The 27,403-nt window shown below is 47.6% G+C and overlaps 6 protein-coding genes across 6 annotated transcripts in view; 3 read left to right on the top strand and 3 right to left on the bottom strand. All coding sequences in view use genetic code 12, as the record gives it.

The window, feature by feature from the left end:
* Positions 1-3,848: 3,848 nt before the first annotated feature.
* DIURU_005431 (phosphatidylinositol-3-phosphatase) lies at positions 3,849-5,924 on the bottom strand (the record flags this gene model as incomplete). Its single annotated transcript, XM_034158413.1, has 1 exon — positions 3,849-5,924. The coding sequence occupies one exon, from the start codon at positions 5,922-5,924 to the stop codon at positions 3,849-3,851; it is 2,076 nt and encodes a 691-aa protein (XP_034009660.1).
* Positions 5,925-6,293: 369 nt separating this feature from the next.
* Positions 6,294-17,963, bottom strand: DYN1 (dynein heavy chain; the record flags this gene model as incomplete). The annotated part of the gene is made up of 1 exon (XM_034158414.1): positions 6,294-17,963. One exon carries the CDS (start codon positions 17,961-17,963, stop codon positions 6,294-6,296), a length of 11,670 nt encoding a protein of 3,889 aa, XP_034009661.1.
* A 1,907-nt stretch (positions 17,964-19,870) lies between these two features.
* DIURU_005433 (cleavage polyadenylation factor subunit) lies at positions 19,871-21,346 on the top strand (the record flags this gene model as incomplete). Its single annotated transcript, XM_034158415.1, has 1 exon — positions 19,871-21,346. One exon carries the CDS (start codon positions 19,871-19,873, stop codon positions 21,344-21,346), a length of 1,476 nt encoding a protein of 491 aa, XP_034009662.1.
* A 107-nt stretch (positions 21,347-21,453) lies between these two features.
* Positions 21,454-22,008, bottom strand: DIURU_005434 (peptidylprolyl isomerase; the record flags this gene model as incomplete). The annotated part of the gene is made up of 1 exon (XM_034158416.1): positions 21,454-22,008. The coding sequence occupies one exon, from the start codon at positions 22,006-22,008 to the stop codon at positions 21,454-21,456; it is 555 nt and encodes a 184-aa protein (XP_034009663.1).
* A 1,426-nt stretch (positions 22,009-23,434) lies between these two features.
* Positions 23,435-24,805, top strand: DIURU_005435 (glycoside hydrolase family 76 protein; the record flags this gene model as incomplete). The annotated part of the gene is made up of 1 exon (XM_034158417.1): positions 23,435-24,805. One exon carries the CDS (start codon positions 23,435-23,437, stop codon positions 24,803-24,805), a length of 1,371 nt encoding a protein of 456 aa, XP_034009664.1.
* A 2,489-nt stretch (positions 24,806-27,294) lies between these two features.
* The window catches only part of DIURU_005436 (transcription activator GCR1-like domain-containing protein), a gene marked incomplete at both ends in the record, with an annotated part of 1,329 nt that continues 1,220 nt past the window's right edge, over positions 27,295-27,403 (top strand). Inside the window, one exon of the mRNA XM_034158418.1 lies at positions 27,295-27,403. This exon is cut by the window's right edge and continues 1,220 nt beyond it. Within this exon, the coding sequence (XP_034009665.1) occupies positions 27,295-27,403 (109 nt within the window).

Below are 27,403 nucleotides of genomic sequence, written 5' to 3' on the forward strand. Positions count from 1 at the left end.
AAAAAAAAAAAGTTTTTTTTACCCTTAAAATCTTACAAAATCTCACGTAGATACACCATTTTTCAAGTCAACCTGTACAAAATTTCCTCAAATGTACTTTCAATGCCAATGAATTTTATAGGGTAGAGAGATTGATGTTAGAGAATTTTCCTGATTTTATGTTCGACTTTGTAGATTTTTCATGGTAAAATTCGGAAAAATCCCATTCACTGTTGTAAGTTATATTTGAACCGCATGAAACACAGTGACGGTATTCATATCTGTTTAGAGTCTGATATTCGTAATAAATCAACTCAGTTGAAGCTCTCACGTTACATGCAGGTGCACATCTTATGTGCACGACTCATTCTTGCAAATACGGTAAGTGTGTCAGGAACCGTATTAGCTTCCGGCAAAGTTATCAGACCAAGTAGGCACGCTTAAGAATGGCAATTGTCGTGTCAGTTATGATGCGGCCACTCTCAGTCACAGATGTCTAGCATAGTGTCGCAGGTGTACCTGCATACAGGTACCCTGAGTAGACGAGGTGTTACACCTCTGATATCTCAGCTCCAAATATTGCAAATCGGTTTCAGCGCCCACTACATGTAATGGACTACCCGAATTTGAAAGATAGTGCTGTATCGGTTCTCCCGGAGATGCGCTCTACTTTACAACAGGTTCTTGCCTATGGTAATGTTGCAATGAACCAGGTACATTACCTCCCGGTATGCACCATTCATTATATGCAGAGTCGGTGTGGAGATGCAGGATATGGGTGGGACGGGGAATGAAGATCTCGCCTTTTTTTTACCTCTAATTGTAAATTGAAGTTTCATTCAAAAGTTATTTATGCGTCAACGAATCTCAAGTGTTTGTGAAGCCATCAATACTATGCGGTCTGAGAAAGCCTACAGCCGCTTTTTTAGCCGCTTTGAAGAATTTATCTTTAGTTTTGCATTGATATCTAACTTAAAAACTTACTGTTGTGGCATCATTATTTCGTCACGTGATTTGTCGCAGCCAAATCACCATTTCGGTCTCACGACTGCAAGTTTCGGAGTTTTGTTACTTGGACTGCATGTTGTGCCCTCTGTCCATTATCATGGAAACAGATGGAAAAGTTTTTGACACGTATCTATCTATCTTTGTTTATATCTTTCATTACACACTTATTTCCCCCAAGCGCTAGCTTACCAACCCCTATCAACTGTATTACACCTACAGCATGACTCCCAAGTCCTCTGACCGCAAGTCAGAGAACCAATTCGATAACCTCTCGGGTTATTCTGAGGATCCTGGAAATGCCGATTCTCATCACTTACATACCCCTTAGAGGCTCCCAAGTGTTTGTAAAGCCTTCGTTCTCGATACCCTGCGATCTGAGAAAGCCAACAACGGCGAAAAATTCAGTATATGGAGAGAATGCGGGGAGGCAGTTGTTCAGTAGACAGGTGACCGACAGCCCAAACCACGGGGAATTGAACCACGGTCTCTCCTGTCAAAGTGTACTAGCCAACTATACTATAGTTATAGGCGTCGTCACTTGTTTAGATGATATACTCCCTCTGGTCGAAGAGTCGAAGTAGAGAGCCATAAGTCGCCCGCGGGGCGAGTGATATCTCAGCATTCCATTCAGTAAGGTGGGGTTGTGTTCAGAATTTATGTTGTCCCTTACCCGTCATAATGTATCTTCGGTTGCGCTGGATCCACTATTGTAAGCTAGCTTCTGTCTGGATGACAGGAGCTGACTCCGATAGTCGTGTTTCCTTGAAGAAGAGGAGTGTCGCACGTATATAACGAGCTAACTCACTCAAGGCGTCCAAAGAAAGACGGTTGGGGGGCATAATCTCTGTCACATGTTGGTAGGGGATGTCAGTTCGATTAATGAGGCGGTAGATGCGCTTTGACATGGGACAGTCGCAGAGAAGAAGTGGTTCCCCTCCGCCGTTGTCGCGAATCAATATGACGGCGGCTCTGTGGAATTGGCGATCGTGGTCCGTAGAGTATACAGGTGGGAGGATGGGGGCCCTGTCATGGGTAATAACCGAACAAAGTGTGCACCCAGGGTAGTAAAAGGACTCATATTGGGACTCGTGGACCTGGGTATATGTGCGCCACATCCAGTTTGCAGTATATTCGTCGTAAAACTGTCAGAGAATGGCCAGTTGCCAGGGAAATTCAATTCAAAATGGTGTTCCAGTAATCATTCCACTGTTACGCCACATAATTTCAACTAGCGCAAATGGTTTAGTGGTAAAATCCAACGTTGCCATCGTTGGGCCCCCGGTTCGATTCCGGGTTTGCGCACATCTTTTTTGAACCATAGTTCCGATGGAGACACTAACTCTTCAATGAATAGTGTTTAGGAATAATCATTGGGACTTGACTCCAACTAGTATACATGGACACGTAATCTTACAAATTGTGTACCACGTATACCTTACACTTTTATACACAGTAGATACAGATATAATGTTGAAATGAAGCATTTTGGATTGAACGGACCATCTACTGATCCATTGACATTCAATCTTTCGTCAAAGTTGAAATCGTGTTGCTTTCTTATTTGTCCTGCACACAAATTAGTAGATCTCGTGGCCGTATTTGGGAGGCGAAAGGGAAATTCCTCAGGCCTCAAGTCATTTCATCACGACCGTTACTGATGCATACAATGCGGAAGTATCCACAAATTTTTGATCAGTCACTATCGATGAGAAGTCGATATGTGAGCTACCTGGGTTATTCCTAACCAGATATCAACGGTGGATAGCTCTGAGCTATCCTTGGAAATATTACAAACAAAGGCGCTCAATCATTTAACAATTGGGAACCTCGGAACTTTTGCCATGTAATCCACGAATAACGCTTGCCAATTGATGTCTCTCTGATATGCCCCGTATCTGCGGCGCCCCCAGTCTTGAAGTCTCAGCCGCATTCTTTTTGATGTCATCGGCAAGTCTGTATTGGTCAGAGATCTGAAATAACTAGCCTACGCTCGGAATTCTTGATGTCAGAAAATCTAACCATACATTGATTGAATAAAGTGCCCGACTTCAAGGTGAAGTTCGTCGTTAGTCGGGATGTCTGTGAAAATGAGTGAACGACAACGGCCATCACACCCACTCGGTGGGACTGTAGCGGTAGAGAGCGAGAAACCGACGCTGGGTATACTGGCCGCCGACACACAATACAGTATCCTTCCAACGTCTTTGAAGCTTATCAGTGACCGGATGGTAAAAAGACACGCTTATAATACTCACTGCAGTCTTCGAAGCTTATGGAGGCTGATACAAGACTCACTCAGTTCCCCGACTTCTTGAAGCTTATCGGGGGAGGAAGTGGTGCACTGAGAGACTGAATTCGACTGGCGAAATCAAGCTGGAGGTGCTGACTCTGCAAAAGACCTGTACTGCGCGGCATGGGACCTAAAGTATCGGGAAGTTACACGTATTTGCCATGGTATTTGTCGTCAACGTGACTTGTGCCTGTCTACTGCTGAGCTAATCAGAATTGGCGTGCGCATCTTGGGCTGATTACCAGGCCAAGGCTGTGCCTAGACCCACTCCAATAGCGTATTTCTGAGCCTATTGTGCATTGCATCGTTAAGTAGCGGAGTTTCTGCGGGTAAAAGCTGGGGTTGGAGATGATATTCAAAGTGTTTTACAGGTATCACCGATGACTTATAGCTTTAAGACTTTCATAAGTCAGACTACGGAATTTGTTGCAAACAATTCACTAGTGAAAGAATTGATCAATGATCATTTTATCAATGTCAGTATTGTGGGTCTTTCATGTAATCGTGGTTCGTAAATTAGGTTAATGCGATATGAGTACATAATTCATTACTCATGAAAATAAAGATGTGCTCAAGACATCGTCGGTGAAGTCGCCTTGATTAATGCCGGTGACGGTTGTTTGGTTTCACTATCGGATTGTTGAATGGATGCGGCTTCCAGATTGGGTTCCCTCATAAGTTGAGCAAATCGCTGTTCCAACTTATTTGCCATGCCGTTCATGTCTTCTTCTGATCTTCCGTAAAGCTCACACCACCATCTGACATCAGTGAAGCTGAAAAACACTACTGAATTTTCCTCATTGGGTGAGTAATCTTTGTTCGTGAACTCTGACCGTCTCAGGATGAAGTAGTCCCAAACTGATACAGTTTGCGATCGAATAGGTAACAGTTCGCGCTCATTATCCAGCAAAAACAGCCCATACTGACATGCATAATAATGGTATAAGAGACGCTTCAAGAATCGCAGATTGAATTCGAATTGGTCGGAGTGTTGACGATAAACCTGAAACACGCAGTCAAGGAATTGATGGAAAACTGGCAGCTTTTCATTCAGCCCTGAATAAGTTTGCACAAACGGCAGGTGGTCACCATCGGCATCACTTGCAACATTTTTCACTTGTTGGGCAGCCCTCTGAAAGAACAGGGCCACCTTTTTAGCGGCTCCTTCAAACTGACCGTCTTCATTCAAACTGTCAGTGCTATCGTCGACAGGAGGCTTTGCCGTTGACTTGAGAGCGCCAATACACCCACCATGGTCAGCACGGGTGGCGAACTTGAACCCGAAACTCACCCATTCCTTTTCAATGAGCACCATGAAACCTTCGAGCGTTCTGTAATAGGGATCTAAGCACATTTGGGCAAGAGCACTTACCTGCAGTGTACGATCCCATCCATCCAGACAGTGAATAATGACGTTGGTATTGTTTAAGTGGATCAGCTTGATGATTCGATCCACCAGCAGCAAGATAATCAGCACTCGATGGAGCCATTGACTTTTTACCAATTGATGCTGAACCACCATGGGGTCAACGGTGGTCCGGTCCATGTCATTGAGCACGTTTTGTAGGCGTGATAACAGATCACGGATGACGTGGATGTTATCGATATTGCCATAAATCTTGTCCACCAGCAAATGGGTTCCAGCCCAGGGCCCATCGTCATTATCTGATTGGGCGTCAGTTCGTTTACCACGGTAGAAGTCGATGTTTTCAGTCCCTGCACCCAACGCGTGTTGAGCCATGGCATTTGTGAGGGGTCTGAGGTCGACAATCAAGTTTCTTTGAGGTTGTTGACCTTCAAGCTCATCTGGCTGGCTATGACGACTTTTGTCACGCTCTTGACTGCGGAATATATCACCCACAAGTTGTTCATCTTGTATGCTGCGATTTTGAATGTTTATCCCCACAAGCGGCTGAGCGCAGCGAGCAATTACATTATGATTGGGATTGGCACGGTGGCGATAAACCACTGCCGGTATCCGTTGTTTACTGCGAAATTTGCTGGCATGCTTTACCACATTATCGGAAATCAGCAGCGGCACAACAAATTTTTGCGGATACAGCGAACAAAGCTGGTAGGACTTGTTTAACGTGCACACTCTCCAGGAATGGTCGGTAAGACCCATGCGTTTGTATTCCGCTTCACAGTCGTAAAGCTGCCACCCTTTCTGTTTTAGGTCTTGCTCAAGGACATTAGGTTTGTAGCTGAATGCGTAGACATTTTCGATTCCCGCTCGCTTAGGCTTTAGTGTCAATTCACTCATTTTTTGAAACACCTCGGCACCGATGGCATCGTTTTTGAAGTCAAACAGGTAGTAGGTGAAATCCTTGCAATGGACGCGGATGTGGGAGGAAGTGTAGTGATCCCATCCCTCAGGTAACAAGGGAGGCAGCGAGTTGCGTGAGCTGACACTACCCAGGGATCCCAGAGCCTGCGACTGGTTCAGGAGCCATGCACTGCCTCTCAGCTTGGAGATCCTGTCGATCACGGGATAAGCTATCCATATCTCACGGGGGACTTGCTGACCGTCGAGTCCGGTCAGGTGAAACTGGAACACGAGGTGGTATTGGCTGAGTAGCAAAACGCCATTCACGCTGAAGCCACGCCGGTGGAGGATTACCTCCTCGACCTTGGTCACAACCTCCATAGCGTGCACACCGCGAACAATGCTTGTGACCCGCGCGCACATCCGCACTAGAGATAACACAACATTGATAAGCTGTGGCGAATCCTTGAGCCTATGGGATATTGATACGAAAACCTCCACCGAAAGTTCATTTCGAATTGTTTGAATAATATGGTGACCACAATTTTATGCGACCATTGGTTGTAGCTGAGCCGATCCCAGTGGAGATAAATGTTGATGCTTGTGATAGCTCTCTACTTTGGAGGATCGAATGAGCACTCAACCAGATGATCTTTGGCCTTTGTGACGATGATTTTCGTCGGTATTTGGCTACAAAATCAGTTCAATCGTATACATTATCTCAAGATATGAAAGACTATACTCAACTTATTAGGAGAACAATAACTCTGCGATTTGCTTACCATCTCGAGCTTGTACATGGTCTAATACCTTTTCCTCCAAATCAATCCAAGTCATTGGGGTCACTGCAGGAATCAGTCTGATCCAATTATCATAATCGTCATCTTGAGGAAGTGCTAACATATCATCACTTAGACTTCCCGAAAGGACATTGAAGCTTGGTTGCGTAGATTGGTTCAGGAAGAGCCGTTTAGCCAATGTAACAACGTAGTCAAAGTCAGCAACGTTGTCAATCTTAGAACCATAACTGATCACCCCCACCATATACGCAATTTCATCCCATGGTTTACCATTTAAACCTTGAATGATGGCTAACGCCAGTGCAAAGTCAGCATCGTTTATATCATAGGTCTGGTTGAAGGAGTTAGGGACAAATTTCATTCTTTCACAAATTATTGCATGGAACAATACCAACAAAAATTCAGCATGTTTGACCTTAGTCGTAGTGGAAAGAAGCTTGTAGGTTTCTCGGATCGAGTGGCGTAAACTTGGCGGCGCCTCATACAGTATCACTTGCGAATGAACAATTACACCTCGAGGAATCTTCAGCGAAAGAGAGCATGTCATAATAACCTTCCGATTATTCGGCAACCCTGATAATTGTTTATCTAAGGTACTAAGCCAGTTAGGAGCCATTTGAATATTTTGTAAGAGCACCCATCCTGGCTCAGCAGCCGACATCGCCAAGTTGGCGGCTTCAACACCTTCCTTCGAACCCATAGATATGACCGTAAGTTTCGCCCTTTCAGCCTCTGCAAGAGCCTCGATACGAGTGGTTGCATCAACCCCCCCGGGAGAGGCAATGAGTACAACTGAATACATTGCCAAACTTTTATCCAAGTCATATGTCGACGAGTACGGGCCATCTGCCAGCCATAATGGCTTATTGAAAGCATCAAGAGAATTCATCGGCGATTTTCCATTGGCAAGCCCTTCGAGAATAGTTTTTACTTGCTTGGTCTCATCTGATTCTTCCCCTAATTTCAGCATCGTAAGCCCAGTCGCAAACGCCACTTTGTCGGCGTATACCATAGCTGGAGACGCCACGGCATATACTTCTTGGTATAACCTTTCCACAAACGAATCCATTTCTCCACCCAGCAATACTCTTTGAAAAATGTGGATAAATGCGTCTAAATCCACTTCGTAGAAATCCAGTTTCGCTGCCATCATTTGGCAAACATCATACACTGCTCGCAGATGGTGAGCAACTTGCTCGTAGGTAAGACGTACACCATCGAGCTCCGTCATCACTTGACCTGCATCGCTTAATCTAGCATCTAACGCTGACATTTCTGTCTTAAGTTTCTCAAGTTCCAGTACCACTTCATCGTTATCCAAAAGCGAGCCCTCGGATCCACTAACAAGCTCCAAAAGGTTTTGTTCTAATTGCAAAAGACGATCAATGATCTCTCCTCTCTGAGCCACACATTGTTGACGTCGTTCAGCCACGTCGGGTCGAACATGTTCGACGATCATATCCACCAACTTATTCTCCAAAGAGGCAGGGGTAAGTGTAAAGTTGATGATAGTTGCCCGTGACTTAACGAATTGTGGTAGTGGGATCAGAGAGTCCTTGGTATGAACCACAAGGCGAAACAGTGGCGAGTAATCAACATAGGCGTCGCCAAGCATTATCATCGTTTTTCCGCCCAGACGATACACTTCTCCCCTGAACACAGGGTTGAGAATAGGGTCATAAAACTCGATGTCGGTGATGACAAGCCTACCGCCATAGCGGAGAGCATTTTCAAGACGAGATACCATGTCAGGCGCCAATGCCAGGACCACTGCAGTATTGGTGGAATAACCTGTAGTAAGGTTGTGTAATACCAGCCCCGTGGGATCCACTACTACTAGTGGGCGCTCATTTGTGAGAATACTGACCCAATTGTCAATCGTTACCGTATCATTGACGACTCCCGAAGGTAAGGTGACTTTGGGCATCAACGTGCGGAAAGTGTAGCCCTGAGAATGAGGGAGGGCATACTGAGACAACATTTGCTTGACTAGGGTTTCAAATTCATAGCGCCCGCGTTGGTCCAAGGCAGTACCGTAAACAGAAAACAGCGCTGCAAGGATTGCATCCCCAATGACCTGCTCTCTGCGTGACGCAAATTGGGTAGTATTGATCTTCCACCGATCCTTTTCACTTCGGAGCAGTAACAAAAGTTTTTGCAGTCGTTCCACTTTTTTGCTCACTTCCTTCATCTGCGTTTTGATCAGTTCTGTTTCTCTGATCACCTCCAGGTAATCTCTCTCGTAGAGATTACATTTCACCTGGAGCTCCTGGATTATTTCCTCAATGGCCTCCAATTGTGCACTCGTTTCCCTATTCTTATTCTCAAGTAAAGTCATTTCCTTTTCCAATGGAGCCACGCTGGATATGATCAGGGCGTAGCTAAATTGAGCCAACACCCATCTTAACAAAGGGCCACAGGCTTTCAGGGCTCGTTGGGCTGCCTCAAATGTATAGTCGGGGCGAGAGAGATAGTTCTCTTCCAAAAATGTCCGCCGATTGTCTTCCAATAAACTAACATCGAAATTAACAATCAGAGCAATGAAATCATTTTTACGGATAAACCCCAACACCTGAGGCCACAGGGAAACATCGTCATACCCCAAGAGCACACACACCAGCTCGATAGTCATCTTCACAGCGTCAGGAGGCCGATTTAACCGCCGAATTTCGTTGATCTGGTCCATCTTGATATCACTGACGCCTTTTCTAGCCGCTTCCACTTCAGGTTCCACCTTCTGCAATTCAAACATCACTTCGAGACGACGAGCTTCGAGTTCTGCCTTGTGCTTTTCAAGTTCTTCACTTGCTGTAATAGCGAACTCCCGCTTACGTTCAATTTCAGTTTGCTCTTTGAACAACTTTTCAAGCGCGGCATCCTTTTGGGCGTTTTTCTCCTCCAATTGCGTTCGCTGCGTCGCTAACTGGCTTTGAAGAGTTTGAACTTTGATCACTGTCTCACGAAGTTGGTCCAAACCCTGAGTGACATGACGATGGTGATCTTCAAGCCCCAGCATAGTGCGGCGATACACTTGGAGGATTGTAGACAAAAATGCCATAAACTGAGCGGGAGCTGCGCCATATTGAGCGTGGATAGCCACAGCAATTGAAGCTGCCTTAATGTCAATAGGCAGAGCCAGGATTGTAGTTTGAGCCACATCGTCGTACAGCTCATCACTCCACAGCCCCATCCAGTTAAGCACACACCGGTTGAAGAGGGCAGGCAGAGAAATCACAGATGCTGCCAGCTCGGGACTGATTGTGAACACCACATGCAAATTGCGGGTGATCTGTTGACAGAACCACTGGTACAACTCGGCTTCGGAGTCAAGCAAAAGCCCTTGAGCCTGTGACTGTTCCAAACAAATAGACATAAGTGACGTCATATCCTCACCCATGAAAAGACCAGGGACTTCCAGATTGGCAAGCAACGTATTCATCCGTTCAATAAATGCAGGGTCCAAGATCAGCAGCTCGTCAATGATGAAGCACACGCGCTCACCGCGAGCACAACGAAGAAGTAATTCACGAAGCATGCGATCAAAGCGATCAACGCCGAAATCGCGATCAACTTGAAGTTGAATCAGTTTAAGACCATTGATCCAAGCAACAAATCGTGTGAGAGTCGTTTTACCACTAGCGCAGTCACCCACTAAAATCATATGACCCTGAGGCTGACGAAGCACTCGATCAAGACGCAAGCAGTGGTCTAAGACATCTTCATGAAGCACAAGATCAACATCAACTTCTTCTTCAGCAAACACACGGAGTCTTTCGGTAAGAAACGAGCGTAATTCAGACTCTTGAACTGGCTCATAGTTGAGGCTAAGCCAGTCCAGGTAAAGTACAGGATCTTTACACACCTCGTTGACATCAATCATTGGAAAGTACTGAGACACCACGTTGACAAACGTTTGGTGCTGCCACTTGATGTCTGCAGGGTCAACAAGACGATCACTAAAAAGCCTCACACCCTCGTGGTACCATAATCTCACCAATTGCGACACGGTGGACACCTCCAGGTGAGTGATCACTTCAAACATCCCCTGACACCATCTGGTGAGTTCACGCGGCGAATACACGTAGTGCAGCATTTTACCAGTCATAAAGTCCTTTGTTCTCTGGTAAATGTCGATCATGGCGTTAGTGAGGGCAACACCATAACTCTTCAAAGTGGGAGCACATTTAAGTAAGGCGGCAACAAAACTGCCATAAATATGTGCCATCGATTCAGGACGAGGATAGTCAACCACAACAAGCGCAACGTGACGTAACATTCGTAAACTGAGAGGTTGACGGCCAGGATCAGTAGGTGGATTGCACGCACCCACAAATTGAATATCCCCAAGAGAAACCCACTGGTCGTCGCGGTTCCAAAACCCTCGTTGTTCTACCATTTGTCTTAAGAACGAAATCACATGCTGGGTACCATACTGGTCAGGTTGGGGTAAGTTGATTTCATCACAGAAGACCACTACCCATGTACCAGACACCTTCGGAGCAAGCTCAAGCCCCAGCGCCCGTCGACGAACAACACAGTGTTGTTCTAATGAACGCAAAATCAGCGCAACCAGCGTATCCTTGGAAAAGTTGAGAGCCACCACTTCAAACTGAGGCAGTGCGCGAAGCGCAGCCAACAACGTCATTGTCTTACCCAGCCCCGGAGGCCCACAAAGCACAAGGGGACAATGTTGGTGGAGCAAAGTATGGATGAGTTGCTGGTGGCAGGCGGTTTCGGCGGTAGGGATCACCATCGATGAGTTGATTTGGTACGGTTCTATATCAGCAATGGAATTTTGAGAAGCGTTCGTCGTCCAAGGAGCCCACTCAGCTTCGGGAAGGTTGACATCGACGACAAACGGCGACGACTCAAGATCAACATCAGCAATCAAATTGGTCAAGCGCTTGCCAAGAGCATCCCTATCTCCATTGATATCGCCAGCGAACGACCACAGCAACAGTAAGCCCACTGCTTTAGCCATATATTGCTTGACATCGACTATGGCTCCGTGCTCCGCTTCAAATACAACAAGCTTAGAGATATACGCTTGAAGCAATGCTTGAAACCCAGAGAACGCACGAGCCACACTGAAGGGCATAATGTGCAAGGCTTCCGCAGTGATATTCACCACTGACTCCCAAATGGTGTCCGAGATTATCTCCAGTAATATAGTTACGGCTTCCATTTGGCGACCGATACCTTGATCCTCATCAATGGGACGGGTAGACAACAAACCAAGAAGATTGTTCCAGCGTGACTTCACCGAAACTACACCTTCATCGAACCAGATCATACCGCATCGACTGATTGTAGCGGGAGTGGCATAACGTAAGGAGTCAACTTCGAACACAAGACGAACTTCGGGTGGAAGCAGGAGTCGTTCACCATTAGCAAGCGTCAAAATGCGGTTATCATCAAGCACCAGGTTCAAGTTCTCAGCCCATATCGGGTCGATATCGCCGTCAAAGATGATCCAGTGGCGATGGGAACGCTCACCACGTAAGTTGGCGCCAATTTTACGTATGAGCTTAGTTAAAAGCCCATCGCTCCAGTCTCTTGTCACGGGATCAATGCGTCCGTATAACTGGTCCTTCAGCATTACTTTAGCGTCGATGATGTACAGTGAGGCGGAAGCGTCCACCGCTTTGAGCACCAGTCGCCAGACCGTCAGTTTCCCAGATCCCAGTTCCCCAACCAAAATGATACCAGCGTGCAGGGATTCGATGTGAAAAAGCTGAGTGGCTTTTTCCGCCCATAATTTATCGACAGTGAGGTGGTTTTCAGCGGCCACAGAGTGTAGTTGAGACAAAAATTCACGGTCTTGATCCCAATTAGGATCGGTATCAGGGAAGTATTGGTTGAGTAGTGAGCTTAAGAGAGCCCGGTCAACTTTCACAAGTCTCGGAGTCACAGTCTCCTCAATGGCTCTGACCACAATATCATCCTCCTTTTCAGAATCACCAGAAGTAGATCGTTTGATTTGCCCACAACGTGTAAGCGTACTTTTCAAAGCACGAAGACCAAAATCATAATGGGCTTGTTGCAGTGCCTGGTTCTGAAGTTCTAAAAAGAGCGGCACTATTAACTTAGCCAAAGTATGGGCCTGACCAAATCCTTGAGAACTCAACAACACCTCAACAATGACTTCATGATCAGGCAGATCCATCGAAAACAGCCAGAAGAGCTTCTTTAAGTTTTCAGGAAGTTGGCTTCTGCCAGCGTAACGGGGGTTCATCGTCACGAAGATACCCGTGCTTCGACTGACTTCCACGTTCACCCCACTAATTTCAACTTCAGAGGCGTCACCCCTAAGCCCGTGTTCGATGGCTTCAATTTGACTCAGCACCGCCAGCAACATACGTTCGTCTAATCGGTTGAATTCATCGAAACACCCCCAAATACCAATTCGACAGAGCCCAAGAAAAATACGGCTCATCAGTTGCATGTCAAACAGCTCGTCACAATTAAACACAAGTACCATTCGGCCACAGTTATGCGCAAGTGCTTTGACAGTTTCGGTTTTACCCGTACCAGCAGGACCAAACGGAGAGCCACCAAGCCCTTGACTTAAAGCTTGCGACATCGCAAGAAAGCATCGGTCGACGAGTGGAGTATACGCAAGCTTCTCGGGGACGCCAATGTATTCGAAACCATAAGTTAGTTTCAGGGTTGCTTGACAAATCAAAACTCTTTCCAAAGGCTCATTTGATTCAATATGGTAAAATCTTTGGCATCCATTCCACCACCAATCTTTGCCAGATTGCAGAAACGTGTCAAGGATAGCTCGTTGGTGCAACAATTCAATGAGAACATGTTCAATGCGGTGGAGTCTGAGAGACAGATTTTCGACGTTAACTGCCTGAGTGAGTTTCAAAATCTGTTGGATTACCGTCGCCTTCAACTCAGCCACCATGTCGGATTTAAGTGCGTCTTCAGTAGCCTTAGTAAAGCCGATTTGAGTTACAACCACAATCACCTGAGTGGGAACGTCAGAACTAAGTGCCAATTCGACCGGATCCTTACCTAAGTGATAAGAAATACAGTCACTTATCGTGAGTTTAACGCCACGTTCCACGGCTGTCAACCATTCATCCAATCGCGGGTGGTGCACCAACAGTACCGGTTCTTTCAACATAACAGTCTCGCCCCAATCGCCAATCCACCCAACTACTCGCAGATCCTCCATAGTTAACTGACGGATACCGCCAAACATTTGTGATACGTGACGATTGACAGCAGCCACCAGCAGATCCCCAATCATCGCTAGCAAATCATCATTACCCACAAAATAGAATCGAGGGAAATGCTGTCTCTGTTGCTCTAGGTAAGTGATAAGCGAGCGGCGAATCCGGTTCAATTGGTCTAAAAATCGCTTCATCACCGGCGTCAAATCCCCAGCCAGGGTAATATCCCATACTAGCCCCACTTTGAAAAGACGCTTAGTGAGCAGCGTATACTCAGTAAGGATATTGGAAAACCGCGCCAGTTCCACTGGTAAAAGTTGCGCAATTTCGCCCCCACCACTAAAAACGCCCAGGAGGTATACCCATTGTTGTTGCACGTCTATCCACAAATCAAGAACGCCATAGATTTCACTAAGTTTCGTCTCTAATTGAGTGATTTCCCGTTCAAAACTGGCAAAGTAAGACAGCAGTCTCATCAGAGCCAAAGCACTGATGTCGCGGGTGCATTGGTCAAAAAGAGCATCCCAATTCGCGATAAGGCGGTATTTGCCAAAAGGTACGAGCTCAAAAGTTGTATTAACCCACGACAACTGGATCTTAGCCAACTGAGCCTCGATAACGTGTTCATTTTGAGCCATTATCAACACCTCGTTTATCATAGCTTCATTATTAGGAGCAATGAGCAAATCCCACACATGTCCTAAAGTGAGATCCTCCACATTCACTTTTGGAAGCAATTGTTTCCAGTGACGAGTCTTAAGGGCATCTCCCTTCAAGTCCAGTATCAACCCACTATATTTAAGGAGCAGCGAAAAAGTCAATGTAAGCTCATCATAGGCGGCATACTGTTTAGTATTAGTGGGCAATGAACGTAATTCCCGCGACAAGTCGTCCAACTGTTTTCGCACCGTACGAGGATTAACATCACCCCAGGGAGTCGTCTTAATGCCATTAAGCTGAGTCCACAAAGCATCAAGCAGCACCCACACCAGATGATGGCCGTCGATCTCGGCACGAATGGCATCAACCAGAAGCTGAGGCACGGAAACCAGCATTAATTGAGCTACCACCAGCAAGTGGGTTATACTCATAGATAAATTGGCACAAAGTTGTCGGAATGTGGCTAATGTGGCTAAAGCAGCTCCGGGATCTAACTGACCCAGAACAGGCTTCTTCAGACTCCACTTGCGATGAAGCGACTGAAGCGACGCCGCCACTCGCTCCAGTTCACCTGTAACCTTGACAATAAGGCCATCACGATCAGCATCAATAGCCAGCCGTTTCTTGGAAATCAAGTCGGTGACTTCAGTAAACTTACCTTCCAACTGCTCGCAATAGCTCCATATTTCAGGGAACTGAAACCGGTTTTTCACGAGAATCGATTGAGCCTTTTTCAATATAGCAAGTTGTTGTGACCACCGTGAGATTTCGGCATCAACAGTGACAAATTGGTGGAGTGCTGCCATCACTAGAACAACATCCTGGTGGAGATTCAATCGGGGACCAAGATTTCGTTTCGCATCTTTGATCTCATTAAGGAATTTTGTCAGATTCTCCTGCACTTTCGCAGCGAACCGTTCAAGGAAGTCACGGAAAAAGCGATCAAACTTCAAGTTCACCCGCAGCACCACGGCACCATAGTCGAGACGAATTGCTTGCTCGCCAAACCACACGCTTGAGTCGCCATCAATTATTGATCTCAAAGACATCATTTCATCCATAACTTTCATCCACAGTTGTAGCGATACCCCTTGGCAGCCTCCAAAAAGACGGGCCAAGTCAGTTTCTCTGCTAAGATCAAGCTCCCAAAGTAACTGGAGTGAGTTCAAACGGTCAATGTAGGTTTCCGCTTCGGCAACTATCGAGTCAATCGTCATGAGGACAGGGCTCGCGTTGGCTTGTGGCGCTTGGTTCAATATGTGGTTCACGAAGCCGTAGAGTTGTTGCCTGACTAAAGCAAACAGCGGCTCTACCACGAATTGCTGGTCACGAGTAAGAACTTTGAGCTCCATCGAATCATGCTTGATAGGCAAACCCCAGTATTCAGTTGCGGAATCCTCATGGAATGTGGCATCCATGGAATTGCCAAGCCAGGCAGATATAGAATTGAGTTGGAACTGACCTTTGGCCGTAAGCGTTGATTGTACGCGTTGGTCCACAAAAGGCTTTATTCGTTCGATGTCAAGCTTGTAAACAGAATTCTTAATAGAACTAATACTTTCGTCATCGAATGGACATTGTTGGAGGCGAGCAATTTCATTGTCCACGGCATTGTCTATCATATCAAGTTTGGAAACCTGACCACAGTAATCAGCAATTTGCAGCTCGAGCGAAGCAACGAGCTCATCGTCGATATTATCCCATTGAAGGTCCTGACACTTCTTAAGCTTGGCGATGATCTCTCGTTTAATGGGTTCCACCACAGAATATGACTTCTTGGCAGCGTAAAGCTTGAACGCAACCAAATGTTGCGACAACCCAATAGCTAAGTTTCCGAACGTCAGCAATACCCTTGTTGCCGAAATCGTGGTCAGCTTAGAAATATCAAATCCAAGGCGGTGAAGTTGATGGAGCAGCACGCACGACTCAACTAGGGAATGGTCGCAGTTGACCACCAAGTCGGTGGTTCGTGTCATAACCAACCTGATTAGTGGCCCTTTCCAGGGACGGGCTAGCTTCTCTTCCACCTGCTTAATCCATCGTTGAATCTCTTCTCCCTCTGCAGCAAGTCTGTCGTCGATCTCATTGAGTAATTGTCGAATTTTACCTCCCACCAGGTACTGACCCCAAGTGGACCCGAGAATGGCAGTAAGACCCTCAGAATAGTACTCAACCTGACTGCGAACGCAAAGTATATTCTTCGCTCTGGGAACCACTTTATCATCACGGTATACTTGCAACGAGTTCAAAGCGCCCACCTCCAGGGCAGCTTGGTCCAACAACCTCGTGCGGTACTCATCGGGAATGATATGGTGGACTCCTCCCAATCGAGAAACCACCAGCACGTAATCGGAAAACTCGCGGCACTGATTCAACACCAAGCTGAGCTGAGTAACAATTCCTTGACGAACCTGCTTTGCCTGCTGATAATAGAGACTAAGGTTCATCTTCCATTGCGTTGTGAACGGCGTTATCAACACCATGTAGCTGTTATAAGCTTCAGACAACTTTGTTTGGTACTCAAGAGGTGCATCAAGAGCGATGAGAGTCGCCAGGAGCTCATCGTGACTGGCTCTGAGTTCGCAGATTTCCTGGAAAGATTCGTTAAACTGGTCCCAAGCCTGGGTATCAATAGATATTTGAACAAACTTATCAGAGCGCCTGCGAACAATTCCACGAACTTCGTTAATGGCGTATTTGAGGTTTTGGTCGACAGCTTGCTGTAGATTTTTGACAGCTGTTTGAGTAGTACGCCAAGTATCGGGTGACATCTCCAAAACCTTCAAGGCGATAATGAACTGATTGATGCTTTTAACAACGTCACTGATCAAGAGCTCGATCCACGCTTGCATGCGATCAAGCGCCACTTCCAGCAGCGACAAGCGGTGACTGATATGAGTAAATACTAGCAGTATTGCCAGCTCCAACAGATCAATGCCGTCATCAGGAGTTACTGCTTGCATTTCGGCCAAGGGTATATCTTTAAGCACACTATTGATCTGGTCTGTGCGTTGTTGTTGTGTGATCAAGCCGGTTTCACTTTTAAATGCAGTTGTAATTTGAAAACGTTTGGCTTGAGTAAGCACCTCAATTGCTTCGGTAACATAAGGCTGGGATTTTTGGTGGTTGATCAGAGCTAATGCTTGGTCCATAGCCTTCCAGAACGCCACATCGTCAGCTAGACTCTGCCCATCACGTGGATTATGATCCAACTTAGTTACCTCACGAATATCAGAAATCCACTGGTTTGCCACCAGCGTTAACTTGTTAAGGTATTCGGTATCATTGACAGGATCTTGAGGTTTTTCTTCAGTGCTCAATTTGAGGGAAGCAGATTTGAGATCAGGCACAATGATACCCAGGTTCAAGTGTTGAAGCAGCAAAGATAATTCGCCAAACTTTTTCTTCGTGGCATTCCCCAATACTGAGTCACCATTCCAAGCGTCAAACATGGGAGCGAGCCCCATGCGAATCATCAGGGACAACGCGTCCATATCTTTGCCCAGAGGGACCACCACGACTCGTAATTGACGTTCAGGAGTAGTAATTGGGCCCAAGCCTTTGATAACCGCCGTCACCAGGTGAGCCAGGCACCACTCGTCGCTGAAGGTATTGTTGGCAGGCGCTGTGGTCACCACCACCCGGTTGTCATGACGGACTAAAAAGATGGCATCGTGGTTGGGGTTATCTCGAAACAGTGACACGTCGCTGATGTCAAGGGTCACGTCGGGGCCGTTGAGCTGGGCCACCTGACGGAGGTAGGTCTCGAGATCCATGCAACTGTGCGCGTCGTTGGATCACCTTATGGTGGCGAGAGGTAAACAAAGAACTAAGTCAGAAGTGCAAGCAAAATTCGAGTGGATAAGCGGATTGTATCTTATGTAGGTAGCTGATTTGACTGGGAATTATGACGACTGAAATGAGAATAGCGTGGGACAGGTAATGACGGGGCTCTTAGTAGTCGTGAATGAATCGTAAACAGATGAGCGCGTCTAGTGAGAAAGCAAGGAGACGAAACGTTGATTAGGGATTCCACTAGGTGAATGGACCTGTACTACTAGACGATGTTCGGAAAACAAATAGGAAAAGAATGAATTTATTGATGTAAGATACAATGGCTATCGATAAGCCTGGCCTCTCAGATATTGAAAGCGGGCATTCTATTCCGGGTTCCCCAATGGCATGGAAGTTTGGGTGGCTCGAGGTTGCGTATCAAAGCAAATCAGGCAAAGTTAGAAGGAGAGATGGACGTATTAGATCTAGGATTTGGTTGTTTTGACTGAGTTGGAGAAGTTTGCGTATGCACTACGTATATTTTCCTGAGTAAATTGTAGATCTCATCCCCCACTTAGAGCGAGTTCGATGCGTCTACCCTGAGACTTTTAGCGGCTTTCCATCGCTTCGACAGTGACAGGAGTACAGGTTGACAGGGTGGGGGTCTCTGTGGATGTGGGGGAAGTTCTAGACTACAAACGCTGGCAAAGCGCAAAGCGCAATTGGCACTTCGATTATCCATAAATTCGAAGTGTATGTAACACAAAACCTACCGGCCTACCACCCTGAAGATCAATTAGGTGGTGGTCCTACGTAAAATAAGACGTTTCATCAAATTCGCGGCTCGCTGGCAGTACCCGTTATAGCCCGCGTAGTGTCGCCCTTCACCAGCCACCCGACTTTTTTCAATGGGATAAGCTTTGAGTACAATGGATGCAGGTCGTCGCCTATTGTTTCCCACCCCCCGCCACGGTTGCAGACGTGACCAAAATATTATATCGCCGACTCCCCCACGCCCATAAGCAATCAACTCCGTTGTTCCCCGGGACATCCAATCGCCCCATATCACCCCCGACTTTACTCGTATGATCAAATTTCTGAAATTCGCAGGATTTTGCCGTCAACTCGAAATCATTCAATCATATTTGCATTACAATAGTTGCTCGCGGATCATCGGCGCTGCAATGTGAATCAAACGGAGGAGAACTAGACCTCACACGTCGATGCTGGTAGTGCCAAGACCCAAACAAAAATGTCGGCTGCCGGTAAACGCCACCGAGGGTGTCCGTATATATTATAGGCGTGACTGCAGAGCGGATCTGCTCTCTACTGTGCACCTGGCCCCCACCATGAGGGGCATTTGCGGCTAGTGTCTGAGACCAATTCTGTCAAGTATTGTCGTCTGCTAAATCGTGGGGGAATCTGCCCCTGAACAACTAGTATAGACACGGTGATCATGAGGCCCTGCATCGTCATTCGGAGCCACCACCGTGCTGATAGGGGGAGGTGGTCATAGCTGTGCTCGACGACATTTACGCGTTTAACCCTTACGGCGAGTTGAGGCTATAATTATCTGCCGGCGTGGTACTTAGCCCCGCAGCGTTCGTATACGCATGGCGGATTGTCGTGGCTAGTTAAGGATATGTATTAGTGGTTCGTCCCCAGTGGTGGCTAGATGCCCACAAAAGTTACGCCCTAGATTTTCACCTCCAATTTAGTGAAAACCTTCTAAATCACTCCAAACACATCTCATGAGCTCCTCAAAAGGTCGCTATACCACAAAATATACGCCTCAGCAGCAATTGATCGCGGTTTGCCCTCTAGTATTGCTGCGCTCCTGATTGTCGTCCCATCCACTGACGGCGCCATCGTAAAGCGCGCCGCGGTGGCTCGAGGACGAGCGCGCACTATGTCCATCCCCGGTATTAACGATGTGGGCCCTGCCACCGACACAAGTACACCCATAGCGTCGGCAGCGACCCGGATAATTGTCCCTGCCGGCAATGAGTGGCGTATCGAGGTCCCCTTCCGCAAACAGATGACGGTGACGGTGCTCGAAGGCGTCGCCGAGGTGTTTGGCACTGAGCTCGCGCCTAAGGTCGAGTACAAGTTCAGCGGGGTGAAATATGCTATCTACGCTCCTTTGGAGTCGGTGACGTTGGAGTATACCGTGAGCAATTCACCCGAGCTGCACCGGATGGCGCTTGGCGACGACGATGTGGTCGAGTACCTCAGTAACGAGACGACGCTGGATCAGGTGACCAACTTGGCCCTCTATCTTGAAACATTAAGACAAAAAGCCCACGACGGTAATGCTCGAGGAGCGCTGCCTCGTCTTCGGGGTCCCAGGGTGCTTGTGTTGGGTCCTCACGGCGCTGGCAAAACCGCAGTGGCAAAGACATTGGTGCTGTACGCGGTGAAGATGGGGCTGACACCAGTATTGGTGAATCTTAATCCTCGTGACGGGGTGTTTTCGGTACCAGGATCGCTTACTGCTACCACGATCAACGATTCCCTCGACATCGAGGCCGCTGGTGGCTGGGGGTTCACGCCGACGCTGGGGTCGCTTCCGCATAACCCGAAGCAGCCGTTGGTGAAAAACTTTGGTTTCAGTGCCATGGGCGACAACCGGGAGTTGTACAACTACCAGACGCTGAAGCTTGGGGTGGCGGTGATGCTGCGGCTTGAACACGACCCCCGCACCGCCAGTGCTGGTGTGGTAATTGATACCCCTCCAGAACTAGGTGGGAACAACCTTAGTCTGCTGTTTGCCACGATTGAAAACATTATTAGTGATTTTGAAGTCGACCACTTGGTGGTCATCGGCAACGAAAGGTTGTTTGTCGACTTAAAGCATAAGCTCAAGCGCAAGATCGACTTGAAGCTGTTGACCACCATCAAACTTCCTCGTTCAGGGGGCAGTGTCGATGTTGATGACCTGTTTGTTCGACAGGCTCAAGAAGAGCTGATCAGAGAGTACTTCAATGGTAATTCCAGAGCTCATTTACAACCATTAAAGACCGACATCGACGGTGCCGCCCTCGATGTGTACAAAGGAGTTGAGGCCAGCGATCTCCTGCTGTCACTTGCATTTTTGCCGCTGGGCGACGACTACAGCAACGACCTGGAGCCCGCCGACAGCTTGGACAAATATTACCGCAAGTTGGAGACTGCCGACTTGCAAAAAGTGGAGAACACTCTTGTCGCCATTTCCCACGTGCCTCAGCTCAGCTACAAGCCTAAAGACGTCCTCAACACCAGTGTCAAGGGCTACATTTACGTGGCCAAAGTCGATAACCAAAAGCTCAAAGTGCTTTTGCCATTCCCGGCGGCGCTGCTTCCCAAAAATGTCATGTTAGCCACCGGCATCGGCTACACCGAATAGATATACGAATAGTGGTAATAAATGACGTCTAATGATATTTATATATATATACGGTTTTGATGATGAACGACGTCTAACAATGTTTATATACGATTTCGAAGATGAATCTAGCATTCGCCACACTCTTCAATGACCACCTTCTTCGAAGGTTGGCCCGATTGCGAACCGACAGATTCGATCTTCTTAACGACGTCCATGCCATCAATGACTTCACCAAACACGACGTGCTTGCCGTCCAACCAGGGGCAGGGGACAGTGGTGATGAAGAATTGCGACCCGTTGGTGTTGGGGCCGGAGTTGGCCATCGACAACAAACCGGGGCGGGTGTGTCTCTTGTTGAAGTTTTCGTCAGGGAACTTCTTACCGTAGATCAGCTTACCACCGTAGCCTCTGCCGGTTTCAAAGTCACCACCTTGGAGCATGAAGTTGGGGATAACTCTGTGGAAGATCAGGCCTTGGTAGCCGAAGCCCTTTTCACCGGTGCACAACGCCTTGAAGTTGGCGGCGGTCTTCGGGGTAACATCGTCGTACAATTCGAACTTGATGGGGTCCTGCAATTGGCCGCCAATCAGGGTCTTGAAAAAGACCTTAGACCCTTCGACACGAGGAGTCGAGGAGAAGAAACGCTTAGACGAGGCACCGAAGTTCTTGAGCAAGGACATGACTTAAGGGTTGGGTACAAGAGCAACTGGGGTAAAGGCCTTTTTTTTTTTTCAGTCAAATTGTATGCAGGATGATTCGCACTCAGCAAAGGCCGAACCAATGAGGTCTTCTTCATGGTAACAGCAGTGAGGTAGCCGTGAAAGATTGAAATCGGGTAATATAACAACTCAAATAGCTGGATGAACTGTACGGACTGACTTTTAAACTCATAAAGAGTTCACTTCAATCTCATTTATTTTTTGTGAGATCGGCGTTGAGTGACGATTACTCACGGCATAACAACAAGTCGGCGTTAGCTTCAACCCCTTGAGTCCAGTGGTCTACCGCCTGAATACTTTTGTGGCATCGTGGGGGAACGTTCGCTAGATTTGTCTGAAACCAGCCGTGTTCTTATATATATGTCTCGTCTTGTGGGTTGTCAGACAGACAACCCGGACCGGAGACATGGTGACACGAACCCCTGAGCCAATCTGGCGACATAAGTAGTGTGCTCTCTCCAGGCAAAATTACCCAAAAGCGAGGCTTCCGCAGGAACTCTTCTTCTGGAATTAGGCTCGGCGTTGCCCGCCGGGATAGTCGGATACTACCTCACTTGTGGCGAGTGTCCTCATGGCGATGTAACTACCACAAGAACAAGTTATACATTTTGGCGATTCCTTAATTGCAAACTTCGTGCAAAATAGCGACGAGAAGTTTATTTTATCGGGGGACACCATGATGGGGCATCGGCCAAGATTTTCACGGAAGCTCGGGCCCGTATCGTCCTCCAACGTGCATTTTATTGGCGATTCAACTAGACTATGCACTGTGCCACCCTGGGTTGGCACCCAAAGGCAGTACTGCATGGCTGATGCATTAATGAAAAAATTCTTACAGATTTAACTTACCCGACAGACAGTGCGCATGCGTCACTGAGAGTCCGTCTTTAATATCCGATTTCGTGACAACTCATGCGCTTTTTGTGATACTTTTCTTGGTCTATATCACAAGCCCACGAGGATATTGCAAGTATGCGACAAATAACGAAGTTCCCATGATTTTGCAAGCTCCGGTTCACAATCAACCATTTTTCATTAGCTGACTTTGTCGTAAATGCCCGTTTCGCTAAAACTATTAGCTTCTCAAAATAGCCCCCACCCCCACACGCATGGAATTTTTTTCCCCTGTGCACCGCCACGCTGCTGACAGTCAATGTCTCATTACCAGCCTCAAGCTGCAAACTTGTCAATCTAGCTTCTGCCGGGTAAGTCACAATACAAATTGTGGTCGGTTGCGTTGAGATCATCGGACAGATCAAGGCACCACTAAAGGAAGAGATGAACGGAGCAATCGTTGAGAGCCCAGTTTAACTCTTTGCTCCCAAACTCCAATAGTAATGGTGGAAAGTGTGGTTTACACTTCAGCAGCGATCCCAGCAACCCAACGATGCACGCACAGACATTGGTGGCAGCATGGATAGCGTCAGTGCTTGGGCTAGCAGCAGCGCTTGACATCGATGTGAGTTCGCAGGATCTGGTATGTCAAGCTGCGAATGTGATTCAAAGTGGTGAGTGGAATTACTACACCGGCACTCGCTATGGCGGTACGGTAGGGATGTTTGATGGTTACTACTGGTGGCTGGCGGGTCAGCTGTTTGCCGGATTGATTGACTACTATACCTTTTGCGATCTGGGGAACGATACCCTCAAACAATTAATCTACGATGGCGTTTATCATCAAAGAGGAGAGAATGACGATTATATGCCCCTGAACCAACTGATGACCGAAGGTAATGATGACCAGGGGATGTGGGGGATCACGTTAATGGAAGCGGTGGAGCGGAACTTCACTAACCCTCCCGATCACTCTTGGCTTCTGATGGCTCAGGCAGTATTCAATACAATGAGTGGTCGATGGGACCCCGATAGTTGTGGTGGGGGTCTCAGATGGCAGATTTTCAGCTACAATTCTGGCTATGACTACAAGAATCTGATTCTGAGCGGGTGTCTATTCAATGTGGGTGCTCGGATTGCTCGCTATCTTGGTCCTACTTCAAATTACACCAAAAATTACACGGATACATGTGATAAAGTGTGGCGATGGATGGAGGACGTGGGATTTTTCCAGCTCAATCAGCTGGCCATATGGGACGGGGCCAAAATACACCATAATTGCCTGTTGAATGAAACGACATTTCTACGGTGGTCGTACACGTATGGCGTGTACATGGCCGGTGCCGCCTATCTTTACAACTTAACTAACGATCAAACTTGGCACAGCCGGTCCAAGCAAATTTTAGATGCTGGATTGGGCTATTTTAAAGATGGTAACGGCACCATGCAAGAAACTACCTGTGCTCCGCGAGGATGGTGTAACGACGACCAGCGATCGTTCCGGGCTCTCTGGCTGCGCTCTTTACATCAAACTATGGTGCTCATACCCGAGTTTGAAGACGATATTCGACCATACATTGAGCGACTGGCTCGCGGTGCGGTGTCCTCATGTAATGGTGGTACTGACGGGATTACTTGTGGTACTGATTGGAGTAAAGGATCTTGGGACGGAGTGTTTGGTTTAGGAGAACAACAGAGTGCGTTGGAAGTGGTGCTAGCAGTACTTGCAGGACGAGTACCGGATCCATTAACTGCCAATACCGGTGGGGTCAGTGAGCTGGTTCCTGATGCTGGCATCACCTCGAACCAGACTGTAAATCGCAATGCGATTGCAGTTCATACAAAAGATAAAGCCGGGGCGGGTTTTATCACTGCGCTCGTGCTGATTTTGTTGTTGGGTGCTTCTGCTTGGATGCTATTCTAGGTGGTTGTTTCACGAATATAGATTATACATGTGTATCACTTAGTCACGGCCTTCGATAGCCGAATTAGCAACCGGCGACACTTCACGCCGTTTCAGCGGTGGGCCCTCTACTACTTGAACTGCGAGTATTATTATTAGTGTGCAGATGCTACGGCGAAGTTTTTTCTTCCGAAACGAGCCTGTCCTCGACGGGCGTTTCCCCTCAATTAATGTATGATTTTTTCTATGCACCGATAACCCGGCTCAGCCAGATTTTCAACCGACCACAAGGCTGTTACCACAACGGCTTTTGTCTCCTGTCCCCCACTTACGACTTTTAGGGAAACGGTCAAAGCCTGTGACGACAAGCGACTTTTGCCTTAGGGAAATGATCGGTGTCGGCGAGGTGTCAAGCACGCTCAGATACGACGAGGGAGGGGAAATATCGCCGGTGAGAAAAAAGAGGCTTTGGCAGAGGATGACGCAAAAAAATACGTCTATGTCTGTCGCCGACACCACCAAGTGAGACAACGCCGGTGCCCCCACAAAGTTTGCGCGGGAAACTATGCAAATTAGGGAACAAGAACACGATCATTTCGACACGAGCATTGCAATATTGACAAGACATAGTCCATACGTTGGTCATCGTGGTACGGAAACAACGATGTCGACAATGGCAATGACATAAGCGGGGATGCCAGCCTCAAACATCGAATTTGATAGGCTCAGTGTCTCACTGTTACCTGCAGGCTATTCATGCACTGCAAAAGTGACCAAAAATATACAAAAAAAGCAACCACGAACAATAGGGTGGGGGCACCACGGCCTCACGCTACGGGGGGATGTCTCCTCACGCCCCCTCTCCCCCAAGCAGAAGCATCGGCATTCACAAACCGCAGGATGTCGCACCATTTTGCCTGGAGAAAATATTCGTGCTTGGCCTCGGTTAACAGCCTGTCAACAACCCCCATCCAGGTGGCAGGGCGTGTACCTCATGCCTACTGGCGACATTTGGTCCCACCCTCCAATTGGTCTGCTCGTGCGTGCGGCACTGACCATACCGCCAAGGTGGTTTGTGCGACTACGGTTTGGACCGGATGTCGGACTCGGCAGTTCGGATTGCGCACCGGGAGTCGGAAAACAAGGCAGCGGAGACGCTTGGCTTGTCGGATTCGCGGTTGTACGTAGTCGTAGTTCGTGTCGGATCGCCATGTAGGGTAATTTTGTCGGACATCCTGTCGCCACATAGATTATCATTGTCGATCAAGTTAGTCGATATGGTGACGCTAAGAAGCTACATGTCGCAGTGTTTGTCGGAAACTCCCTATCCGTTGTCGGTTTCTCTACTGTATTGTCAGAAAAATCGCTAACTTTTGTCGTTTCTTAACTTTTGCTGTCCCATTTCCTCTCACTTTTGTCGATTCGCATTTTGAATTGTAGAAAATTTTGGAACTCAATATTGAAATGTTTGTTGATCTGCTGTAAAATAGCAGCGTCTTCAGGGTTAAGAGGTGCTCGATCATCATAGCCTAAACCAATGATGACATCGTTGAGTCTGATGTCACCTGAATCATCCATTACGAAACAGAACACAGCAGAATCGTGATGGTGTTCGTAATGCCTTCAGCCGATGCTTATGATGCTGTTGGTTGTTGATTTTGATGTGTTATATTTAACGAAGGGTCGACAAGGAAGTTGTGTGTGCGACACGATCTCCGACAATCGATGTAGATTTAGCGACACCGCCCCCGGTACTGATCCTGGAAAAAACGCATGTGAATGCGACAATGTTCGAGTGATTTCCGACAACGCACCCGACAATCACCTCGAAAATTTCCGACACCGCGAACCGCAACGACGACAAACGTTACTCATTTTTCAGACATCAGTGCGACAACAGAAGCATGAAAATCCGAAACTCGTTTTCCGAGGGTCCGACAGTATACCCGACAGTTGAATTTGAGGATGCGACAATCTAGTGCTCAAAACCCCCAATCATGCGAAATTGGCGGTATTAGAGCGATGTATACATGGGGCACGGGCGCGGCGGCTGATGCCTCTAGGGGCAATCCTGACAACGAAGAGGGGAAGGAGGGGGCGAAGGTGGGGGGAGGTATGTTGTGACTAACGGACGGCGATCTGTTTCTATTGTTAGCGTTAACGGCAAGCGAGTGGGTTCGGGTGGCTGGTGTCATGGGGAAATTTCTCGTATCACCATTTCACAATGACGGGTGGCGAAAGGGAGACTTTTTCTTGTTGGAAAAAATAAGCTCCTCGCGGGTGCCGTTTAGGGGGCACATCCACAAAGAGGAGGGGGTATCCCGATGTAGAGACAAAGTGTAGAAAATAAACTATGCACAGGCAGCAGCGACCCAACGTCAACACGCAACGCTCCCAACCGGGAGCCTGGCGGGAGAAAAAGCTTAAAGCCTGCACTAGCCCCCACAACCTGCCCCGGCTTAATTTTTGTTACCTCTCCCTGCACCCGAGCTCCAGTGGATGAATGATCGATGCAAGCGATCAATGGCAAGAACCATGGCGCCATCCCCCGCAGCTCCAACACCTTCCTGCCCCCGGCCGCGGGCGGCGCCCCCCCACAACCCCCCCCCCCCCCCCCCC

The sequence above is a fragment of the Diutina rugosa genome (genome assembly GCF_008704595.1).
Source record: "Diutina rugosa strain CBS 613 chromosome Unknown scaffold9_size288278, whole genome shotgun sequence".
NCBI classification, from domain to species: domain Eukaryota; kingdom Fungi; phylum Ascomycota; class Pichiomycetes; order Serinales; family Debaryomycetaceae; genus Diutina; species Diutina rugosa.